The sequence below is a fragment of the Salmo salar genome, chromosome ssa23, assembly GCF_905237065.1.
Source record: "Salmo salar chromosome ssa23, Ssal_v3.1, whole genome shotgun sequence".
NCBI classification, from domain to species: Eukaryota; Metazoa; Chordata; class Actinopteri; order Salmoniformes; family Salmonidae; genus Salmo; species Salmo salar.
Window position 1 is genome coordinate 32855211 of NC_059464.1, and position 21806 is coordinate 32877016.

Sequence of the window (21806 nt, forward strand, 5' to 3'; positions counted from 1 at the left end):
CAAGGACACACGGAGCTATGGCATCATATTACACTCAGTAAGTGGCCATATTACACACATCAATGTCCATTAAGCACAGTGAGAGAGAACCTGACTCTACGGAGGTGGAGGAGAGAGGAAGGAAGTAAAGAAATGGAAGACTTGAGAGTGAGATAAGGAAATGAGAAGAGGCAGAAAGAGACAGAGAGAGAGAGAGAGAGAGCAATAGAGAGAAACAGGGGGGAATTAGGGGTTGGACAGGCACCCTACCTTGTGCGATCTGAGATGAAACAAAGGTCTTGATGAGTTTGTCTGTGGCCTGGGTGTAGAGGGACAGGGCGTAGTGTAGAGACAACAGGTCAGGACTCTTCTCCAGGAATGTCTTTTTCAGACCCACCCCTCCAGCATGGAAGTATTGCTACAGTACGGCAGAGAGAGAGAGAGAGAGATAGAGAGAGGACACAGTCAGACTGTAGTTGTTTCCAAACTAGGCTGAAGTGTGTTGAGTATGCACTACAAGACCCACACCCGTATGTCCTTGAAATAAAGGACATGCAGATACAGACATTATACAGACAATTCATTCCTCATTTTTCTAGATTAGGATTGTTTAACTGTACTAGCCTAAGGCCAACACTTTTACTGACTTCAATGGAAGGCCTAAGATTAACCACTCTATTCATAATGTAATGTATATTAAAAAGTCGTAGTTGATCAAAGTGTGTGTGTGTGTGTGTGTGTGTGTGTGTGTGTGTGTGTGTGTGTGTGTGTGTGTGTGAGAGAGAGAGAGAGAGTGACTGTAGCTTAGGCTCAGGAGAAAAACAGTAGTTTTGGGTTGTACCTTGATGGTGTCCAGGGCCAGTTCTATCACAGCACACTGTTTAGGGGACAGGGCTTTGGCCTCCTCACGACCCATGTGCTCCTGAGGAACACACACATAGACAGGTTAACAGCACAAAGAAATAACTCTTACATGCAGATAGTATTAAATACAGAACTTTTAAATGCAAACAGTACTAATGTGGCGCGAGACAAGATGTGTGGTACCTTTATCTTGGAGAGCTGTCCCAGCTGCTTGGCAGCGTTGGAGATGAGCTGAGTGCCCTAGAGGTGAGCAGAGGTAAAAACAGAGGGAAGAGGGCTTCATTATGTTCATGACGCAGGGTAGCAGTCACACAGATTACCGTCACGTTACAATTGACGGACAATTTTCACATTCACATTCACACTCACATTCACATTCACACTCACATTCACACTCACACTCCAAAACTCACTCAACACATTACAGGACTTTCAGAAATACTAGCTGTCATACTAGTCATTATTTTTTTCAACACGCACGCACGCACGCACGCACGCACGCACGCACGCACGCACGCACGCACGCACGCACGCACGCACGCACGCACGCACGCACGCACACACACACACACACACACACACACACACACACACACACACACACACACACACACACACACACACACACACACACAGCAAGAGAAGACAGGATCTCAGCTTATTGTAAGTAAGAGCACACACACTTGCAGAGACACACACACACGCAGAGGCACACAAACGCACACAATACACACTCACACAGACAGTAAATGCAGAGGTTCAACCAAGCCAGCAAGCCCACAGCCTTCGCAGTAGCACTGTGGTGATATATCCTGTATCTATGATGACTCTTTGATACTCTGTTAGCAGAATATACCACTAAGTGCTCCACACAGCACCCATCACTCTGCGGTTACATCTTATCTCTAAGAGAACACTCCTCAAATAGAGAACAGACAAAACAAACAAACCAATATATTCCTACGAAAGGACAACACCAAGAAGGGTTCCACTCTCATCTCATAAATGTGGCTTATCAAATCATTTATGCCATCATGGATGTTCAATGCAAGTCGGTTGAGGAACCGCGGTCATGGTCAGGTAACGAGCAAACAGCAGTCCTGTCCGTTGGGATGTTTGTTAGTGTGCTAACGGTATGTACTGTAACGTCAACGCTCCATGTGTCCAGCAGTAGTTGGGCTGTGTGGAGGCTGGGATACAGGTAGCTCCAGGGACGTCTACAGGTCGGTGGACTACAACAGACACAACTGTACAGGAATCTGGCAAAGAGGAACCCCATTTAAAAAATACAAGTGAGAAACGATCGCTTCCACTGCTTTGAACATGATGGACAGGCGAGAAGAAAACTGAGAAAAGAGACAGAGGAGAGAAGACACATTGAGCTAGAGTGGGTTTAGTCCTTACATCACTGTGACAAGCAAGCTTCACCCTCCCCTGTAAAGAGAGGACATTGGTTAATACTTCAGGAAGGGTCCTGTCCCCACAGTTCGATTGGCTGACTGACTAATGGAGCGGACATCTTAGTAACTGTCCGTCTGCTAGGCTAATGGATATGGTTCAAAGCCAATCAGTCCTAATTTCTAATGGGTCAGATAATGTAATCCAGCAAAATCTACAGATCAAAATCGATGGATCAACATAATGTAATCCAGATGTTTTATCATTGTCCGTAAAAGTTTCTTTAAGTTTAGCATACAGTTAGTTAGGTCAATATCAGTATGAGCAGTCTTGGTAATGAGCCCATCCTAGCTTCAGATGAAGACGAAAGGCCACTGACGGCCAGAAACATCTCCACCAGAGAGATTCAAACATTGAAAAAAAATATATTTTTAAACAATGTTAGAAAAATTCTAGTTATCCTAGAAAAGTAAGTAAAACAAAAACTGTAATCCAGATGTTACAGACTAGGGACGATACAATTGAGAAAACACAACAACATTTAAATCATTGAGAGGGTTTCTGTGCTGTAGAGCAGAAGTGGCTTCTCAGACATACAGTACCAGTCAACAGTTTGGACACACCTACTCATTCAAGGGTTTTTCTTTATTTTTACTATTTTCTACATTGTAGAATAATAGTGAAAACATCAAAACTATGAAACAACACATGGAATCATGTAGTATTTTGAAAGTTTGAAAGTTTCTTCAAGTGCAGTCGCAAAAACCATCAAGTACTATGATGAAACTGGCTCTCATGAGGACCGCCACAGGAAAGGAAGACCCAGAGTTACCACTGCTGCAGAGGATAAATTCATTAGAGTTAACTGCACATCAGATTCCAGCCAAAATAAATTCACACAGTTCAAGTAACAGACACATCTCAACATCAACTGTTCAGAGACTGCGTGAATCAGGCCTTCATGGTCCAATTGCTGCAAAGAAACCACTACTAAAGGACACCAATAAAAAGAGACTTGCTTGGGCCAAGAAACACAAGCAATGGACATTAGACCGGTAAAATCTGTCCTTTGGTCTGATGAGTCCCAATGTGACATTTTTGGTTCCAACCGCCGTGTCTTTGTGAGATGCAGATGATCTCTGCATGTGTGGTTCCCACCGTGCAGCATGGAGGAGAAGATGTGATGGTGTGGGGGTGCTTTGCTCGTGACACTGTCAGTGATTTATTTAGAATTCAAGGCACACTTAACCAGCGTGGCTACCACAGCATTCTGCAGCGATACGCCATCCCATCTGGTTTGCGCTTAGTGGGACTATCATTTGTTTTTCAACAGGACAATGACCCAAAACACACCTCCAGGCTGTGTAAGGGCTATTTGACCAAGAGGGAGAGTGATGGAGTGCTGCATCAGATGACCTGGCCTCCACAATCACCCGACCTAAACCCAATTGAGATGGTTTAGGATGAGTGAAGGGAAAGCAGTCAACAAGTGCTCAGCATATGTGGGAACTCCTTTAAGACTGTTGGAAAAGCATTCCAGGTGAAGATGGTTGAGAGAATGCCAAGAGTGTGCAAAGCTGTCATCAAGGCAAAGGGTGGCTACTTTGAAGAATGTCAAATATAAAATATATTTAGATTTGTTTTACAATTTTTTGGTAACTACATAGTTTTGATGTCTTCACTATTATTCTACAATGTAGAAAATAGTGAAAATAAAGAAAAACCATTGAATGAGTAGGTGTGTCCAAACTTTTGACTGTTACTGTATGTCTACTGTATGTGTGTGTGTGTGTCACCAATCCTAACCCCCACAAGTGTAATACACCACTTCCGGTATAGACCAGCCTTGGTGAAAGTATATACCTTAGCTTATCACTATGCTATTATGACTATCATTCTACAACAACAGGACATGGAACCAAACCAGGACAGATCAACACAGCAGGCCTGCAGAGACATACTGGGAGAATTACTACAGGGGAGTTGGAGTAGATCAGATACAAGCAACAAACCCATATAGGGCAGGGGGATACACTTCAAACATGGAACAGGTGGGGGGGGGGAATAGGGGCAGGCACCAGGTATTAAGCCACAACGTCAGAGTCACCCAGAAAGGGAGTCCTGGGACAATATGCAAGAGAAGAACAAGGCAACACTGGGGGTGGGGCAGGGCAAAGGGCAGTGGGAGGCAGGGGGGGGCGTTCGATTGGAGGGTTCGTATGGGGGAGAGTGGGGCCTTCTCTGAGTCAGTCAGGAATGCACCATGCAGCTGTCACCTCAGAGAGAGAGAGAGAGAGGTGGAGGAGGACAGGAGAAGAGAAGAGAACAGAGAGAGGAGCAGAGGAACAACAGAGCAGGTGGAAGACAGAGAGACAGATAGGAGGAGTGAGGATGTGGGGGACGAAGGGGGGACAGTTTGCAGCCACATATAGCAGAGGACTGACCACCCTTCAATAACGAACTGTGGGACAGACAGACACAATGACACTCAGGAGTGCCGTACTTACAATCATCTGTGGAGGAAGAGCAGTGGGAGCAGGATGTAAATACCAGAAAGGAGGGTCAGTGACGCTGCACAGAGCCCCAGATCAATCCTCCAAGCAGCAGTAATACACATATCAGATGGATAGGAAGAGGGACAGAGTGACCTACAGTACTGAGACTGGTACTGGAACTGTAACACCCCCTCTGGACTCTGTCTCTGCCCCTGTGGGACAAACCCACACTAGGGGGGTCTTACTGATAGAGATACAGGGCAACCATACTACTATAGAATGATGTGAGGCTCTTTTGTTACCAAACAAAAATGAGAACAGATATATCAAAAGCAAAATAAATATACCGGCTGCTGTCCAACATGAAAGGCTCAACAGTTGTATCAACGTCACTGTCGAGTTGGAAGTAGTTGAGTTTAGATGTTAGTTTGTGACTAGGAGCACCATCCTGGAGAACAGGGTTAGAATGACACTGAATGGAAGAGTGGGGGTTTTCACTGAAATCTATGGAGTGAATGGAAGAGTGGGGGTCTTTTTGTATGTGGCCTGGGGGGCTGGGGAGAGGGGCGTATCAGGCCCATCATTAATGAATAATCACTAATCAGATCTATTATTATACAGTCACTTGTAAGCATCTTATAATGTAGACAAAATGTCTGCCATTTCAGGTCTACTTCTTCCCTGTCTAATGGCTGTCCTGGCTGCTCACGGTGTGCGTATGTGGGAGAGAGTTTGTTGTACTAAATACTGTACTCAGAACAGATAAAATATGAATTATAAACTGGGTGGTTCGAGCACTGAATGCTGATTTTCTGACAGCCGTGGTATACCACGGTTATGACAAAACATTTATTTTTACTGCTCTAATTACAGTATGTTGGCAACCAATTTATAATAGCAATAAGGGCTGTGTCCAGGCACTCCACGTTGCATCGTGCTTAAAAACAGCCCTTAGCCGTGGTTTATTGGCCATATAGCACACCTCCTCGGCCCTTATTGCTTAAATATATCTCCCTCACATAGCACATATCAGAGCATGAATCCCTTGAATAAAAAGAACTCTGATCGGTCTTGGTTCTCATCCCATACTGAGAAGTGGTTTGTGCCTGTGTAGCAGTTGGTAGTGTGGGCTGTGTGTGTATCAAAGAATGTGTGACTACAGGCATGTGAGTGTGTGTGACTGTGTGCATGTGAGTGTGTGTGACTGCATGCATGTGTGTGTGACTGTGTGCATTTGAGTGTATGTGACTGTGTGCATGTGAGTGTGTGTGACTGCGTGCATGTGCGTGTATGTGACTGCAGGCATGTGAGTGTGACTGTGTGCATGTGAGTGTATGTGACTGCAGGCATGTGAGTGTGTGTGACTGCGTGCATGTGAGTGTGTGAGCATGAATATTTGCATGCTCAGAAGGGTGTGTGTTCGTACCGTCTGGTCGGTGAGAGGGGGCAGGACGATGGTCCTCTCCATAGTGTTCATCACCAGTTTCCACAGCTCCTTCAGAACACGCTTCAGCACGGTCTTTTCACAGATCTTAGCAAACAGCGTCAAGCTGACAGGAGACAGAGCGAAGGTAGAGGAAGGAAGGAAGGAAGGAAGGAAGGAAGGAAGGAAGGAAGGAAGGAAGGAAGGAAGGAAGGAAGGAAGGAAGGAAGGAAGGAAGGAAGGAAGGAAGGAAGGAAGGAAGGAAGGAAGGAAGGAAGGAAGGACGGAAGGAGGGAGGGAGGAAGGAAATAATGAGCGACAGAAGGGAGTCCAACATAGCGCACCAGCCAAGAATTGACAAGAAATGGTGTTCAAACCGAAAGATAAGAGAGAGAGATGACAGAGGAGACACAGAGAGAGATTAAGAGATGAAGAAAAAGAGAAGGAAAGAAAGAACAAGATGGAAAGATGGGTTAAAAGAGAGAGCGACAGGGATAGGCAGCGGGAAAAAGACGGCAAGATTGAAAGAGACTGGAAAAGTTATATCAAGAAAGAAATAGAGACTGCGGCCAAAAATGGACTGGCAACATTACAGGACAACTCTCTCTCACTTGCTGTCCAGGAAGTCCATGATAGGCTCCAGAACATTGTCAGCGTCCTGGGCCACACTGCTGCAGTTGTTAGCCCCCACGTTGGTCCCCTTCACCTGGCCAAGGATGTCTCCCATTTGCTTCACATTGTCCTCAATCTGTGGCTGGAAACTACACACGCGCAAATAAACACACAAGACATAGAAAGTGACGTAACTAATATCTCAGCTGAAGTGACATAAAAAGTTTAAATGCCACCATTTTGACATATTCGGATGAGACTATGTAGCAAGGAGAGAAAGGCACTGTAATGTTAATGAAATATATATTGGAGTTGGCAAGTATGGGTAGATGGAATGGCTGTTTGATGCCTGACAGTGCCCACCAGTGTGCCTAACTCACCTGACAGAAAAGATCCTGCTGAGATCATCCATCACAGTGTTTAGCTTCAACTGCAGGTCTTTCAGGAAGTCACTGGCCTCCTTGCACAGCTGAAACACACACACCAATAGATACATGTACACACACCCGTCCACGCACACATAAACACACACACATCCCCAGACACACACACGTCCCCAGACACACACCCGTCCACGCACACACAACACACACACACACGTCCTCAGACACACACCCGTCCACGCACACACAACACACACACACACACGTCCCCAGACACACACCCGTCCACGCACACACAACACACACACACACGTCCCCAGACACACACCCGTCCACGCACACACAAACGTCCCCAGACACACACCCGTCCACGCACACACACACAAACGTCCCCAGACACACACCCGTCCACGCACACACACACAAATGTCCCCAGACACACACCCGTCCACGCACACACAAATGTCAACAGACAGACAGACAGACAGACAGACAGACAGACAGACAGACAGACAGACAGACAGACAGACAGACAGACAGACAGACAGACAGACAGACAGACAGACAGACAGACAGACAGACAGACAGACAGACAGACAGACAGACAGACAGACAGACAGACAGACAGACAGACAGACAGACAGATAGATAGATAGATAGATAGATAGATAGATAGATAGATAGATAGATAGATAGATAGATAGATAGATCAAACAGGGATATGAGAGCCACTCACATCCTTTCCTCCCATGGCCTCAAACATCCTCTCCAGTTGAACTCTGAGCTGCTGGATGTTGTTGATCAGGATGCATGGCTGCAAACAACACAAAGTCATTATCCACTACACTATCCAAATACCACACATTTTCATTGAATTGCACAAACACTACACTATAATGATGGGCATCCACACCCAACGTGTCTCGCCCAGTAATTGTACACTCACCACTTTCTCCATGTTGACGTAGTTAGCAAAGCACTTGGAGATAATGTCCGAGTAGGATATGAGAACATTACCAATTGTCTGAGGAGAGAGCAGGAGGAGATAGGAGCATGTCAACCACTGTCTCTGTGACTAGGCTCAGCTTACCATCATGAAGCCATGAATGAAGTGGCTATAGTGTGTAGAATACTGTAGTGTACCTTGGCGAAGCGTTTCATACAGTTGCCTACGATCTGGGGGTCAGGACACTCCAGCTTGCGGATGATCTCAAAGCTCTGGTTGAGCTGAGAGAAGACATCCACCACGGAGCAGGAGAACAGAGCATGCTCCGAAGTCACCTGGAACTGTTGGGGGAAAGGAGAGAGAGAAAGCATTAAGAGAGAGACGGGAGGAGAGGAGAGAGAGACTGGGGAGAGAAGGAAAAGAGAGGAAAGAGTTTTCCTTAGCACAGCTGAGAGAGAGGAAGGAAGAGAGAGGAAGGAAGAGAGGAAGAGGAGATAGTGGTCTCTAGCAGAGAAGGGGAGAGGAGTAGAGATACCATTATGATTGGGGGACAGAGGCCATGGATTGTTAACATCAGGGGAGAGAGATGGGGGAGGAAGAGAGAGAGATGGTGTCTGGCCTGCTGTACCACTGAGCTCTGAGAGAGTAAATAGATATGATAGTTGTCCTGAGGACCACTAGGGTTGTTTGCAGCCAGACAGCAGTCCAGACAGACGACTGGGTCAGGTGGGTCTGTCTGTCTGTCTGCCTCTAATTGGCAGACAGAGGTGAGTCTGTGGTGGCTCCCCCAGGTGCTACTGTGTAATGAGGGAAGGGCAGCTCCCATTGGTAGGGAACAGAGCTCATTAATCCACAGGCTGGTACAGTCAGACTTTATCTCCCTACCTGAGAAGAGTCTGCACAAATCTCTTTATAGCCTCTCTCTACTTTCTGAGAACATCTCTTTATATTCTAAATTCCCTACTTTCTACTTTGAGCTCGAGTCTCCCCTGCAACATCTGTGCTTCGGCATCCATTGTCTCAGGGAAGTCTTTGATGAGTGCTGGAGACGTGGATAAGTCTGCCTGATAACTAGGAGGGTTAGTGAGGAGCTACAAAGGAAGGGATTACTTTCATTCTGCCACAACCAACGCAAATTTCATTTTGAGGACATAAGGAGAAGAATTTACCCCGTCTTTTTGTCCCTCTCCAGTGCACCATGCAGGAAGTCTCGAGACACTTCCTCATTCTCGTCCAACCACTGGATGACAAATGGCTCGAACCACCTAGGAGACATCACACGGGGGGGGGGGTTTAATTTGAATCAACCCCACTGGAACTTTTGATTTCAACCTACTTCTGGGGTCTGAGAGAAAACCTGTTGCTGCAGTCCATCTGTAACTGCTGATGGGCTGTGCTGTGTAGTACCAGGGAGGTAGTGTGTGAGTTCGTGCATGTGTGTATGTGGGTATGTGCCTGTATGCATGCGCGTGTTTTAAGCTGAGTGTGTGTCATCATGGCACAGGTGGCACTTACGCCGGGTACTCAGGAACACGGCTCTTAAAGAAGGGCAGGTCTCTGCAGTACTCGTTGTACAGCCACTTGACCTTGAAGTGCAGGTTCATGTAATCTGCACTCTTACACAGCCGGTTCTTCTCATGCTCTGAGAGTTGAGCGAGAGATCGAGAGAGAGAGAGAGAGAGTGCCATATCTGCTTGTAAATGCATTATAACAGCCCGATAAAAACAGAAGACAACTGCTAGGACAGATCTAGGCCAACAGTGTGGTGAGGTGCAACATTATTCAGTGCTCACCCTCCATGGCGTACTTCATATCCTGAGCAAACAGGTTCCACATCACCTCAGCACTGATTTTACCCACGTTGAGCTCCTGAGGAAACCTGTGCATGGCAGATGGTAAGAAACAGATACAGAGTTACATATGGATGTAAAGGTGGAGAGAGACAGAGGGAGAGAGACAGAGAAAGAGAGACAGAGAAAGAGAGACAGAGGGAGAGAGACAGAGGGAGAGAGACAGAGGGAGAGAGACAGAGAAAGAGAGACAGAGAAAGAGAGACAGAGAAAGAGAGACAGAGAAAGAGAGACAGAGAAAGAGAGACAGAGAAAGAGAGACAGAGAAAGAGAGACAGAGGGAGAGAGAGCAACAGTGAAACAGACTGATATGGCTAGAGAGAGTGACAGACTCACTGGTTTAGGCAGGGTGTGTAGGAGTTCTTGTCTTCCTCTATGATGGACACGATGAGGGTGATGAGTTTGGACCAGAAGTCCAGGTTCTTGATGCTGGGACCCTGCTCCTCTGGAGCGACCACTCCTGGCTTGGCCTGGACAAAACAACAACACACTCAGTCACTGAGATACTATCACATGGGCTACTATTGTAGCTACTATCGTAGTGTGTCCGATATATATCTCTTCGCTACCACTCAACTCCAATGATATATATCTCTTCGCTACCACTCAACTCCAATGATATATATCTCTTCCCTACCACTCAATTCCAATGATATCTATCTCTTCGCTACCACTCAACTCCAATGATATCTATCTCTTCCCTACCACTCAACTCCAATTATATCTATCTCTTTGCTACTCTAATGAGCTGATGAACCCACCAAACCACATGTAGCAAGTTTAGTGCTTTGAAGAGAGCTGACAAAGTCAGAAAAAAATGTTCATACCACCGCAGAGGTTCAAACTGAAGATTTAACAAAATATTGCAAGGCACCTCAGGGTGGAATGTTTTATTCAAAGGAAAAATTAGCTTTTGAAATTCATGAAGGGAGTCGGAATGAATCGCCCCACTTTAATGAAGCAAAAACAAGGCTTGTAAATCCATATAAAAATCCTGTACAGGCTTGATGGAGACCACCTGAGGTGCTAATGACACGGACAGAGAGACACATACACGCACACCTTCACACCTTCACACGCGACACACACACACACACACACACACACACACACACACACACACACACACACACACACACACCTTCACACACACACGCACATACACCTTCACACCTTCACACGCACACACACGCACACCTTCACACCTTCACACACACACACACACACACACACACACACACACACACACACACACACACACACACACACACACACACACACACACACACACACACACACACACACACACACACACACACACAAAGTCACCGGGTCTGTCTGGTACTCGCGGCTGTAGAGTTCGTGACAGTTGTTGAAGATGTATTCGTAGGTGGAGTTGAGACAGGCCTTGACACAGTCCTTCACCACCTGACTGGCTCTAGGGGGACACTGTAGCTCCTGGACCTGAGGACAGACACACAGACAGATTGAGAAGTTACTGAAACTGGGAAAGCCCATACAACCACACTGGGTCAAAGAAACTCAGTGAAGATGCATGTTTGAAAAGAACATGTAGTGTAGCGAAACTGTACAGTGTAAACAAGAATGGATACATGTGGTACCAACCAGAGCCAAGTAGAGGTGATCCAAGGAGCGGATGGAATGAAATGAAAGAGAAGACAGAGAGAAGAGAGAGTTACCTTCATCCTGAAGAAGGTGATGCTGGTGAGCAGGTCCACAGTAGACTTGAGGTCCTGCAGCCTCTCAGGACTGCTGGCTGGGAAGTTATTCTGTTACACACAAATAATAGATCCACAGTGAGGAGTGAGTGTGTGTGTGTGTGTGTGTGTGTGTGTGTGTGTGTGTGTGTGTGTGTGTGTGTGTGTGTGTGTGTGTGTGTGTGTGTGTGTGTGGACAAGGTTGTATAATCTGGCTAGAGCTGTGGTGCTGAAGAAGTAGTCTCTCTCTGCCATTGATTCCAGGCCAGACTAAAACCCTCAGCTCTTCACCTCACTGACCCTGTGTGTGCATGACGAGGCGTCAGCCCAATTAACACATCAGCCTCCTTTCTCACATCACACAGAGAGAGAAAGTGTGTATTTGTGTGTGTCTGTGAGCGACAGAGAAAGCAGAGGTCTCCCTGCCCACAGGGCCCAGCCACTCTGAGCTGTCTGATGCTGTTATGGGACTGTTCTAAGTGCAGACACAAACAATACTTTTGTTTGAGTGGGAGAGAGAGAGAGAGAGAGAGAGAGAGAGAGAGAGAGAGAGAGAGAGAGAGAGAGAGAGAGATGTGAGAGAGAGAGATGTGAGAGATAGAAAGAGATGTTAGAGAGAGAGAATGAAAGAGAGGGACAGTAGTGATATTAAGCTAAACAATAAACTACCAGGATAAACTTCACTCCATCCCCAGGGGGCAGCAGTAACCTGAGTCAGGTGCTAAGCCAGGAAGTCCTGTGTAGACTTATTAAGTGTTGATTGGGCACAGGTGCAAGGAACTAGAGTGAGCCATCTTGCAGAGCTGTGAGGCTTCTGGTTTTTCTTGGTAGCCATGTGCACACTTGGTTTTGGTTTGAATCTTTTGTTTGGGTCTGTTTCTCCTTTTTTAAAATATTTATTTTCATCACCCCTTTGAACAATAAAAAAAACTGCTTGAACTGGCTGACCAAGAGGTCATGAAGGAGCTGGCCCTGGATCTAAGGTAAGGTTGTTGTCTCCTGGATCTAAGGTAAGGTTGTTGTCTCCTGGATCTCAGTAAGGTTGTTGTCTCCTGGATCTCAGTAAGGTTGTTGTCTCATGGATCGAAGGTAAGGTTGTTGTCTCATGGATCGAAGGTAAGGTTGTTGTCTCCTGGATCTAAGGTAAGGTTGTTGTCTCCTGGATCTAAGGTAAGGTTGTTGTCTCCTGGATCTAAGGTAAGGTTGTTGTCTCCTGGATCTCAGTAAGGTTGTTGTCTCCTGGATCTCAGTAAGGTTGTTGTCTCCTGGATCTAAGGTAAGGTTCTTGTCTCCTGGATCTCAGTAAGGTTGTTGTCTCCTGGATCTCAGTAAGGTTGTTGTCTCCTGGATCTCAGTAAGGTTGTTGTCTCCTGGATCTAAGGTAAGGTTGTTGTCTCCTGGATCTAAGGTAAGGTTGTTGTCTCCTGGATCTCAGTAAGGTTGTTATCTCCTGGATCTCAGTAAGGTTGTTGTCTCCTGGATCTAAGGTAAGGTTGTTGTCTCCTAGATCTAAGGTAAGGTTGTTATCTCCTGGATCTCAGTAAGGTTGTTGTCTCCTGGATCTAAGGTAAGGTTGTTGTCTCCTGGATCTAAGGTAAGGTTGTTGTCTCCTGGATCTAAGGTAAGGTTGTTGTCTCCTGGATCTAAGGTAAGGTTGTTGTCTCCTGGATCTCAGTAAGGTTGTTGTCTCCTGGATCTCAGTAAGGTTGTTGTCTCCTGGATCTCAGTAAGGTTGTTGTCTCCTGGATCTCAGTAAGGTTGTTGTCTCCTGGATCTCAGTAAGGTTGTTGTCTCCTGGATCTAAGGTAAGGTTGTTGTCTCCTGGATCTCAGTAAGGTTGTTGTCTCCTGGATCTAAGGTAAGGTTGTTGTCTCCTGGATCTCAGTAAGGTTGTTGTCTCCTGGATCTCAGTAAGGTTGTTGTCTCCTGGATCTCAGTAAGGTGGTTGTCTCCTGGATCTCAGTAAGGTTGTTATCTCCTGGATCTCATTAAGGTTGTTGTCTCCTGGATCTAAGGTAAGGTTGTTGTCTCCTGGATCTCAGTAAGGTTGTTGTCTCCTGGATCTCAGTAAGGTTGTTGTCTCCTGGATCTCAGTAAGGTTGTTGTCTCCTGGGTCTCAGTAAGGTTGTTGTCTCCTGGATCTCAGTAAGGTTGTTGTCTCCTGGATCTCAGTAAGGTTGTTGTCTCCTGGGTACATGTACATACAACACATTTCTAATATGGGAAAAATGGCGCTGGAGAAGAAGGCAGATGTTTTACATGTCCCCAACCGATTGTGTTTTTTTGTTTGTTTATTTGCGTTGTTTGTAACTTATTTGATTACTTATTTTGTACACAATGTTGCCGCTACCATCTCTTATGACCGAAAATAACTTCTAGACATCAGAACAGCGATTACTCACCGCCGACTAGCAGAATCCTTTTTTTCCTTTAACAAGTCTGACGAGTCCGACGCGAACGATATACTGCTTTCTCGGGAACAGGCCCAGATACCCGTGATTTGCATGAAGAGGAGGTGGAGAAAAAGGGGCCGGAGAGCGGGCTGCCTTCTGAGAATTCGTAGGCAATTGAATAAACCCCCACTTCCTTCCATTCTGCTAGCAAATGTTCAATCTTTGGAGAATAAAATAGATAACCTACATGGAAGATTAAACTACCAATGGGACATTCAAAACTGTAATATCTTATGCTTCACGGAGTCGTGGCTGAACGATGACACTATCAACATACAGCTGGCTGGTTATACGCTGCACCGGCAGAATAGAACAGCGGGGCATGGTAAGACAAGGAATATGTTCCGGGATTCCTCCAATGGCATTGAGCAGTACACCACATCAGTCATTGATTTCATCAATAAATGCATCGATGACGTCGTCCCCACAGTGACCGTACGTACATACCCCAACCAGAAGCCATGGATTACAGGCAACATCCGCACTGAGCTAAATTCTAGAGCAGCTGCTTTCAAGGAGCGGGACTTATAAGAAATCCTGCTATGCCCTCCAACGAACCATCAAACAGGCAAAGCGTCAATATAGGACTAAGATCAAATCGTACTACACTGGCTCTGACGCTCGTCGGATGTGGCATGGCTTGCAAACCATTACAGACTACAAAGTGAAGCACAGCCGAGAGCTGCCCAGTGACTCCTGAACACCTAACCAAATGGCTACCGAGACTATTTGCATTGTCCCCCTCCCTCTCTTTTACACCGCTGCTACTCTCTGTTGTTATCATCTATGCATAGTTACTTTAATAACTCTACCTACATGTACATATACCTCAACAAACCGGTGCTCCCGCACAATGACTCTGTATTAGTATCCTTCTGTATATAGTCTCACTATTGTTATTTTACTGCTGCTCTTTAATTACTTGTTACTTTTATTTCTTATTCTTATCCGTATTCTTTTAAACGGCATTGTTGGTTAGGTAAGTAAGCATTTCACTGTAAGGTCTACACCTGTTGTATTCGGCGCATCTGACTAATAAAATTGTATTTTATTTAATACGCAGATTTCTCACATTGATGCACATCTTATATCTGGTTACAGACCAGTTAACTAGGCCTAAGACTCCTAGACTTAGTGAGGAACAATATTAGCAGGCTAGTTAATTGGTTTTGCAAAAGAGATCTAGAGGTAGGAAAGGACACAGATCGAAAAACAGAGAGAGAGATAGAGATAAGAGAGAGATAAATATAAGTTAAGAGTAGCCTACCCGGTACATGGACAGATCAATCCTAAGGGAGTTGTGGAGTTGGTCTAGGAGCTTCACAAATCGTTCTTTCTGAAATAACAAAAATACGCCACAACACATTAGCCTAAGAGCTAGCATATCCATTGGCTCACCTTAAACATTGAGTTCAGGCATTGCATCCTATTATGTATCTGTCCATCCCTCATTAATTGGTTAGTGCTATCCGGAATCCTTGTGACATCCCTACCCTAACCTTAACCCCTACCCTTGCACTAAACTTAACAATAAACCTTACGTAACCTTAACCATATTACATTTAAACTTCAATGGGGTAGGGATGTCCAAAAAAGGACCCTCATTAATTTGGGGCGACTCACCCCGAAGTTGGATGCGGCGAAACGGTCGGAGGCAGACACACTGTTGGTGGCCTGGGTGCTGTGGGCGTAGTAGGCATTGATGTTGGCCAGCAGGGTACTCATTACCGCCGGCACCCCAGGGCACATGTACTTAGACGACAGGCAGGCAAAGTGACTGTGGGAGAACACACACACGGCATAAACATTATCACTTTAGTATTAATGAAGCTGCCCATGCATTCCCTTGTGATGTTTAGGGTGTACCACAGTATCATCCTAAACACAACCATACACTAGGTGTTCTCTCAATACATCACATTACAATCTGGTAATGTGTATGCTATTGCTAAGTGTCACTGACAGGGTGTGTAGGGTACTACATTTGAGCTCACGTCATAGCCTGATAGATTGACTCCACTCCGTAGCGCATGGCAAACTCATCCACTATCTCCTGAGGAGTCTCATCAAAGTACACCTTCCACGCATCATCCCCTTTAGCATCAGGAATCTTCACAACACCAGAGCTCTGCACATCTGTGACAAAGTGGAAGAGGTTCTGTAGGCAGAGCGAGAGAGGATGAAAGAGACGGGTTATTCAATCTAGACTATGATGTTAATGAGTTAAAGTTGCTAAGGCTGATTGAAGGCAGCTTTCATCATGATCTCTATGTGAATGTGTCTGAGCAGGAGAGCAGAGTAGAATACACACTATCTGACTGACTGGCTGACTATCTAACTGGCTGACTATCTAACTGGCTGGCTGACTATCTGACTGATTATCTAACTGGCTGACTATCTAACTGGCTGACTATCTAACTGGCTGACTGACTATCTGACTGATTATCTAACTGGCGGACTATCTAACTGGCTGACTGACTATCTGACTGATTATCTAACTGGCTAACTATCTAACTGGCTGACTATCTAACTGGCTGACTGACTATCTGACTGATTATCTAACTGGCTGACTATCTAACTGGCTGACTGACTATCTATCTAACTGGCTGACTGACTATCTAACTGGCTGACTGACTATCTAACTGGCTGACTGACTATCTAACTGGCTGACTGACTATCTAACTGGCTGACTGACTATCTAACTGGCTGACTGACTATCTGACTGATTATCTAACTATCTAACTGGCTGACTATCTAACTGGCTGACTGACTATCTAACTGGCTGACTGACTATCTGACTGATTATCTAACTGGCTGACTATCTAACTGGCTGACTATCTAACTGGCTGACTGACTATCTGACTGATTAGCTAACTGGCTGACTATCTAACTGGCTGACTGACTATCTGACTGATTATCTATCTAACTGACTGACTGACTAACAACTGATTGAATAACTATATACAGTAACTGACTAACTGACTGATTATCTGTCTGTCTGTCTGTCTGTCTGTCTGTCTGTCTGTCTGTCTGTCTGTCTGTCTGTCTGTCTGTCTGTCTGTCTGTCTGTCTGTCTGTCTGTCTGTCTGTCTGTCTGTCTGTCTGTCTGTCTGTCTGTCTGTCTGTCTGTCTGTCTGTCTGTCTGTCTGTCTGTCTGTCTGTCTGTCTAACTGGATGACTGACTGACTGATCAATGCTCAGAGGGTTTTTCAATTAATCATTTATTCAGGCCTGGGCCTCCATTCATTCATTATATGACTGACTTTCATGAGAAATATATCAGTTGGTTTTATGTGCCAATAGATAGTACCTGAAAGAGTACAGGAATATATGAATCATTCAGTGTCACGACTCACCATTACAATGTGTGTTGAGCCATTGTGAAGATTGAGAGAATTTGGTACAGAACATTATTTACAGTACAATTGAATAGTAGTTCTTGTTAGGTTCAGCTGTTTGCAAACTATGTCCTGATATTGGACCAAGTAATGACTTGATATAGGGCAATGATCATTTAGCATAAACATTGTAAACAGTTCCATATTTGAAGAAGGTCAGAGTGCGAGATATTATCTGTGGTATTTTATATCTGATGTGGTATTTATCTTGATAGAGCAATGCAGGCGGTGACACCTTTATGGGATATTAACTTCTATTTCATCTGAAACAACAACTTCATTGAAAGACGGCTACATCAGTCAGCTAAATGAACCGAGATGACCCGGCTAACATCACTTAGCACCTGAAGGCAGGAGCATACACAGGCTCGCGTGCACGATCACACGCACACACAGACACGCACGCACGCACACACACACACACACACACAGCTTACCTCGTGCAGACAGGTGTATTGGACATGATATGGAGCGACTGTTTCCTCTCCTTTGATCTCTACATTGATGTGCATCCTGATGGCACCAGACACGGCTGACTTGTCTGTACGCTTGTCTGCAGAGAGGGACCAGACACAACTCTCAGTCAACACATACCACAGTCAACCTAACAACAACTATCTTTGATAAAGACCTCAACCATTATGATAATGTCTCTTATATGAAATAAATCATTTTTAAAAGGATAGTTCACCCAAATTAGATCACCAAATTAACCTCATCGTATGGATACCTAGAAAGTAATTATATGGACCCGAAGTGTCAGAGGCTCAATGATTGGGTTTGTTAGCTTAACGTGGTTATTTCCCCCTGTACTGTGACTGTACTGACCCAGGTTGTACCAGACGTCCATCTCTCCGCTCAGCGTGCGGACCTCGATGATGGTCTGACCCAGGAAGTCATCTGACTCCTTTTTGAACTTCTGCTTCACCCGAGACTTGATGTCATCATCCTCGTCCCACACCCGCACCTTGATCCGGTCCGAGGAGTTGTGGCACTCACTACAGAGAGAGCGAGGGGAGAGACAGAGGGGAGAGACAGAGAGAGAGAGAGACCCACCAATGTCATCCATTCACAATCTGTGAATACACAACCTTCAATGTTATTCCAGTCCAGTAATCCGTCAATGTGCCCTTGAGCAAAGCACTTAACCCTAATTGCTCCTGTAAGTGGCTCTGGATAAGAGTGTCAGCTAAATAACTAAATAAAAAAAGTACTTTCTCTCTCTACTCACAAGTTGAAGTTCTCCTCCCAGACAGGGTTGAGGTTTCCGTAGATGGTCTTGGTCCTCTTCTTGGTCTTTCCCACCTGGACCGTGACGTAGGGATCACTGGAGCCAGTCTTATCCTTCGCCTGGAGGCCCTGGGCACACAGCACTGTGGGGAGGGAGGAGAGGGAACAGGGGGCAGCATCAAGTGGTCAGTATGGCTGAATACTGCACTCATCATTGTTTCACTAGTGAGCACAGCGGTCAGTCTAGTTTAGAGGCTAATAGTATTAGTAGTAGTAGTTCATTACATTTTTACCAGTAAGCTGTACTTGGCAGCTAAAAGCTGAATTGCAGTACACAGCACATACAAGTAAACAAATCTCAAGGTGCTTAAAAAGCAAAAAAAATTTCAATAAAATATGAACGACATGACTATATGTCTGGTCTACAAAGTTCGGAGTACTTCAAACCTCAAACAGATGGAGCGACAGTCAATAGGACAAGACTTGAGCAGAGCCTAGTTTACCTAGCTAGGTTGAGAGTTCTCCCTTCTACACACTCCCATTGACCTATTCTGGTTCTTTGCCTTCTTGCCTACAGACGAATATCTCAAATCCCTCTTCATATGGGACCGTTATCTAATCTGTCTCCTTCATGTCAGACAGTGACTCAATGGTCTACAGCACAGTATGACCTTTACAACAAATAGAGCTGGAACACAAACAAGCAAGAGGAGACAGAGGGTGGATGATGTGTTGTGATGGAGTCAGACTCCAAATGGCATCTGCCAGAGCTTTACAAATGGATGGTTCTGAACTCAAACTATTCACAAAGCGTCTCAAATTAGGAGTGCTGATCTAGGATCAGTTTTCCCTTTTAGATCATAATGAATAAGATTTTTCTTCTTCTGATTCTGATGTGGACCTGGTCCTAGATCAGCACTCTAACTCTGAAGCCCTGCTATCTTCTCTCTCTCTCTCACCTGTGATGCTGATCTTGGCCGACCACTTGGAGGTGCCGTCCAGTACGCTCTGTTTGATCTGCTTCATGTAGGTGACGTGAGTGGCTTTGACCATGGCAAACACCTCCTGGATCAGCTCAAAGATCTCCGGCTTGTTCCTCTCTCGGATCTTCATCCTGTCTTTTAGAACCATGATGATGTTCTGGGTTCTGTCCTCCGCCCCATGCTTAGAACTCTTCTCCGCTGCCCCTGGGGTAGACGAGAGATGAGGGTCAGATTTGACTTATTGAGTTACATGACAAATAAGGTCTTATGATGTATTATTCTACAGCAGGAATGGGCAACTGGCGGCATGTGGCCAGCGGCCCCTCTTTTGTAGGCCCCCGATTCAATTACCTAAAAATAAAAAAGATATGAGTTTGGACACACCTACTCATTCAAGGGTTTTTCTTTATTTTTACTATTTTCTACATTGTAGAATAATAGTGAAGACATCAAAACTAATAAATAACACATATGGAATCATGTAGTAACCAAAGAAGTGTTACTACTTAGAGATTCCTCTAAGTAGCCACCCTTTGCCTTGATGACAACTTTGCACACTCTTGGCATTCTCTCAACCAGCTTCATGAGGTAGTCACCTGGAATGCATTTCAATTAACTTACAATTAACATACATAGTATACAGTGTGATTTATCGATGAGTGCTCAGGTAGTATCTGCAGACCTGTGAAACGTTCACGAAGAGTTGGAAGGGGGAGAGGATCTCAAGGAAAGACAAATGGCTTTAAAAAAAAAATGTATACAATTTTTTAAGAAAAATAAAAGAGAGAGAGTGCCTGAGACTGCAGAGTGAGAGAATGGAGGACAAGGGGAGTGGGATGAGAGATGTAGGAGGGAAGAGTCTGAAGTATGACAGTCAAAGGGGAATGCCAGACAGCCGTTTAACATTCTTATCCAAAGCAGCTTACAGTCTGTAGTATCCCACACAGTTGGTGTTGTTAGTTTATGTTTTATCATTATATTATGTTTTAGCACCAACTGAACAAAACTTTACCACTCACTGAGAAACATTCAACATGGCTCTACTTACTTTGCAGGCAGTCAGCATTGAGTAGGTCCTGGCACTTATCGTGACATTTGACCCCGCACTCGGTGCACCTCATGCCCTGGCGGGCGATGCCCCACAGCAGCCCCTCACACTCATAGCAGTAGGTGGGTGTCGTGGCCGTCCACACCTCAAAGTTATGAGGCGTGGTGCAGGATATGGGGTAGATCAGAGCCTGTAGGGTCTTCTTGTACACATGGCTCTTCTACAAGAGAGGGAAACGTAGAGGACATATATATAGAGTCAAAGAATTTGTGGAATTTATGACTACATGGAGAGAGGGAAAACGTTCACTATCTGGATATACTGAGAGTAGAGAAAAGAAAGAGCCAGAAACGCACCAGCTCCTCGTTATTGAGAGTGCTGGACGCCATAGCTGATGTGAACCCTGCCTTCCTGGAGTTCTGAGCCAGGGACTGAGGTAGGCCAGGCAGGGGACAGAAAGAAAGGAAGGAATTAATGACTGATTGAATGAAGAGATGAGATTAATATATAGTAGTTTTGTACATACTGCGATTGAAAAACATTCCATAAGCACTTTTACAACAAAGTGACAACTTCGATTTTACTCAAAGAAAGAAGTCTATTTCTCTTGCTACTTACTTTAATATATTTTAACACAGTTTGGAAGAAATTACATCTCATTAAGGCAACCGGTCACAAAGCAGTCCAGCTGTACTTTCCCCAAGTGTATACAAGAAACAAGGGGTCATGGGTATCTGGAATGAAGTGCTTCTCTACACAAATTGCTATTCCCCTTGAGAACAAACAAAGCCAGTACGTCTTAACAACATTCTCTTTTCATTTGGAATCAGTCACGGTGTTACTCACCATAGCCTTTAGCAGTACAGATGGAGGAAGGAAGAAGCAGGAAGAGAAACAAGTGTTAAAAGGGCCATATGTCAAACAACTCTAGCCACAGTCACAAACATGGCGACAATAGCATAGGGGTGATTTTAAAACAGATACAGAGTGATCGATCGTGATAAAAGTGCCAAGAGACAGAAAGAT

General features: G+C 45.1%; 1 protein-coding gene across 1 annotated transcript in view; it reads right to left on the minus strand.

The window, feature by feature from the left end:
* LOC106584438 (protein unc-13 homolog A) overlaps nucleotides 1–21806 on the minus strand; it is a 74689-nt gene that overhangs the window by 11122 nt on the left and 41761 nt on the right. Inside the window, exons 15-39 of the mRNA XM_045706184.1 lie at nucleotides 21627–21632; nucleotides 21137–21211; nucleotides 20781–21000; nucleotides 19709–19936; nucleotides 18751–18892; nucleotides 18348–18517; nucleotides 17957–18072; nucleotides 16116–16279; nucleotides 15745–15898; nucleotides 15389–15457; nucleotides 11651–11740; nucleotides 11280–11414; nucleotides 10287–10420; nucleotides 9894–9979; nucleotides 9616–9742; nucleotides 9270–9365; nucleotides 8298–8442; nucleotides 8101–8178; nucleotides 7891–7968; nucleotides 7152–7240; nucleotides 6771–6920; nucleotides 6163–6286; nucleotides 1027–1083; nucleotides 821–901; nucleotides 250–397 (exon numbers count right to left, since the gene is read on the minus strand). Coding sequence (XP_045562140.1) covers nucleotides 250–397; nucleotides 821–901; nucleotides 1027–1083; nucleotides 6163–6286; nucleotides 6771–6920; nucleotides 7152–7240; nucleotides 7891–7968; nucleotides 8101–8178; nucleotides 8298–8442; nucleotides 9270–9365; nucleotides 9616–9742; nucleotides 9894–9979; nucleotides 10287–10420; nucleotides 11280–11414; nucleotides 11651–11740; nucleotides 15389–15457; nucleotides 15745–15898; nucleotides 16116–16279; nucleotides 17957–18072; nucleotides 18348–18517; nucleotides 18751–18892; nucleotides 19709–19936; nucleotides 20781–21000; nucleotides 21137–21211; nucleotides 21627–21632 — 2962 coding nt within the window. The remainder of the gene's footprint in view (nucleotides 1–249; nucleotides 398–820; nucleotides 902–1026; nucleotides 1084–6162; nucleotides 6287–6770; nucleotides 6921–7151; nucleotides 7241–7890; nucleotides 7969–8100; nucleotides 8179–8297; nucleotides 8443–9269; nucleotides 9366–9615; nucleotides 9743–9893; nucleotides 9980–10286; nucleotides 10421–11279; nucleotides 11415–11650; nucleotides 11741–15388; nucleotides 15458–15744; nucleotides 15899–16115; nucleotides 16280–17956; nucleotides 18073–18347; nucleotides 18518–18750; nucleotides 18893–19708; nucleotides 19937–20780; nucleotides 21001–21136; nucleotides 21212–21626; nucleotides 21633–21806) is intronic.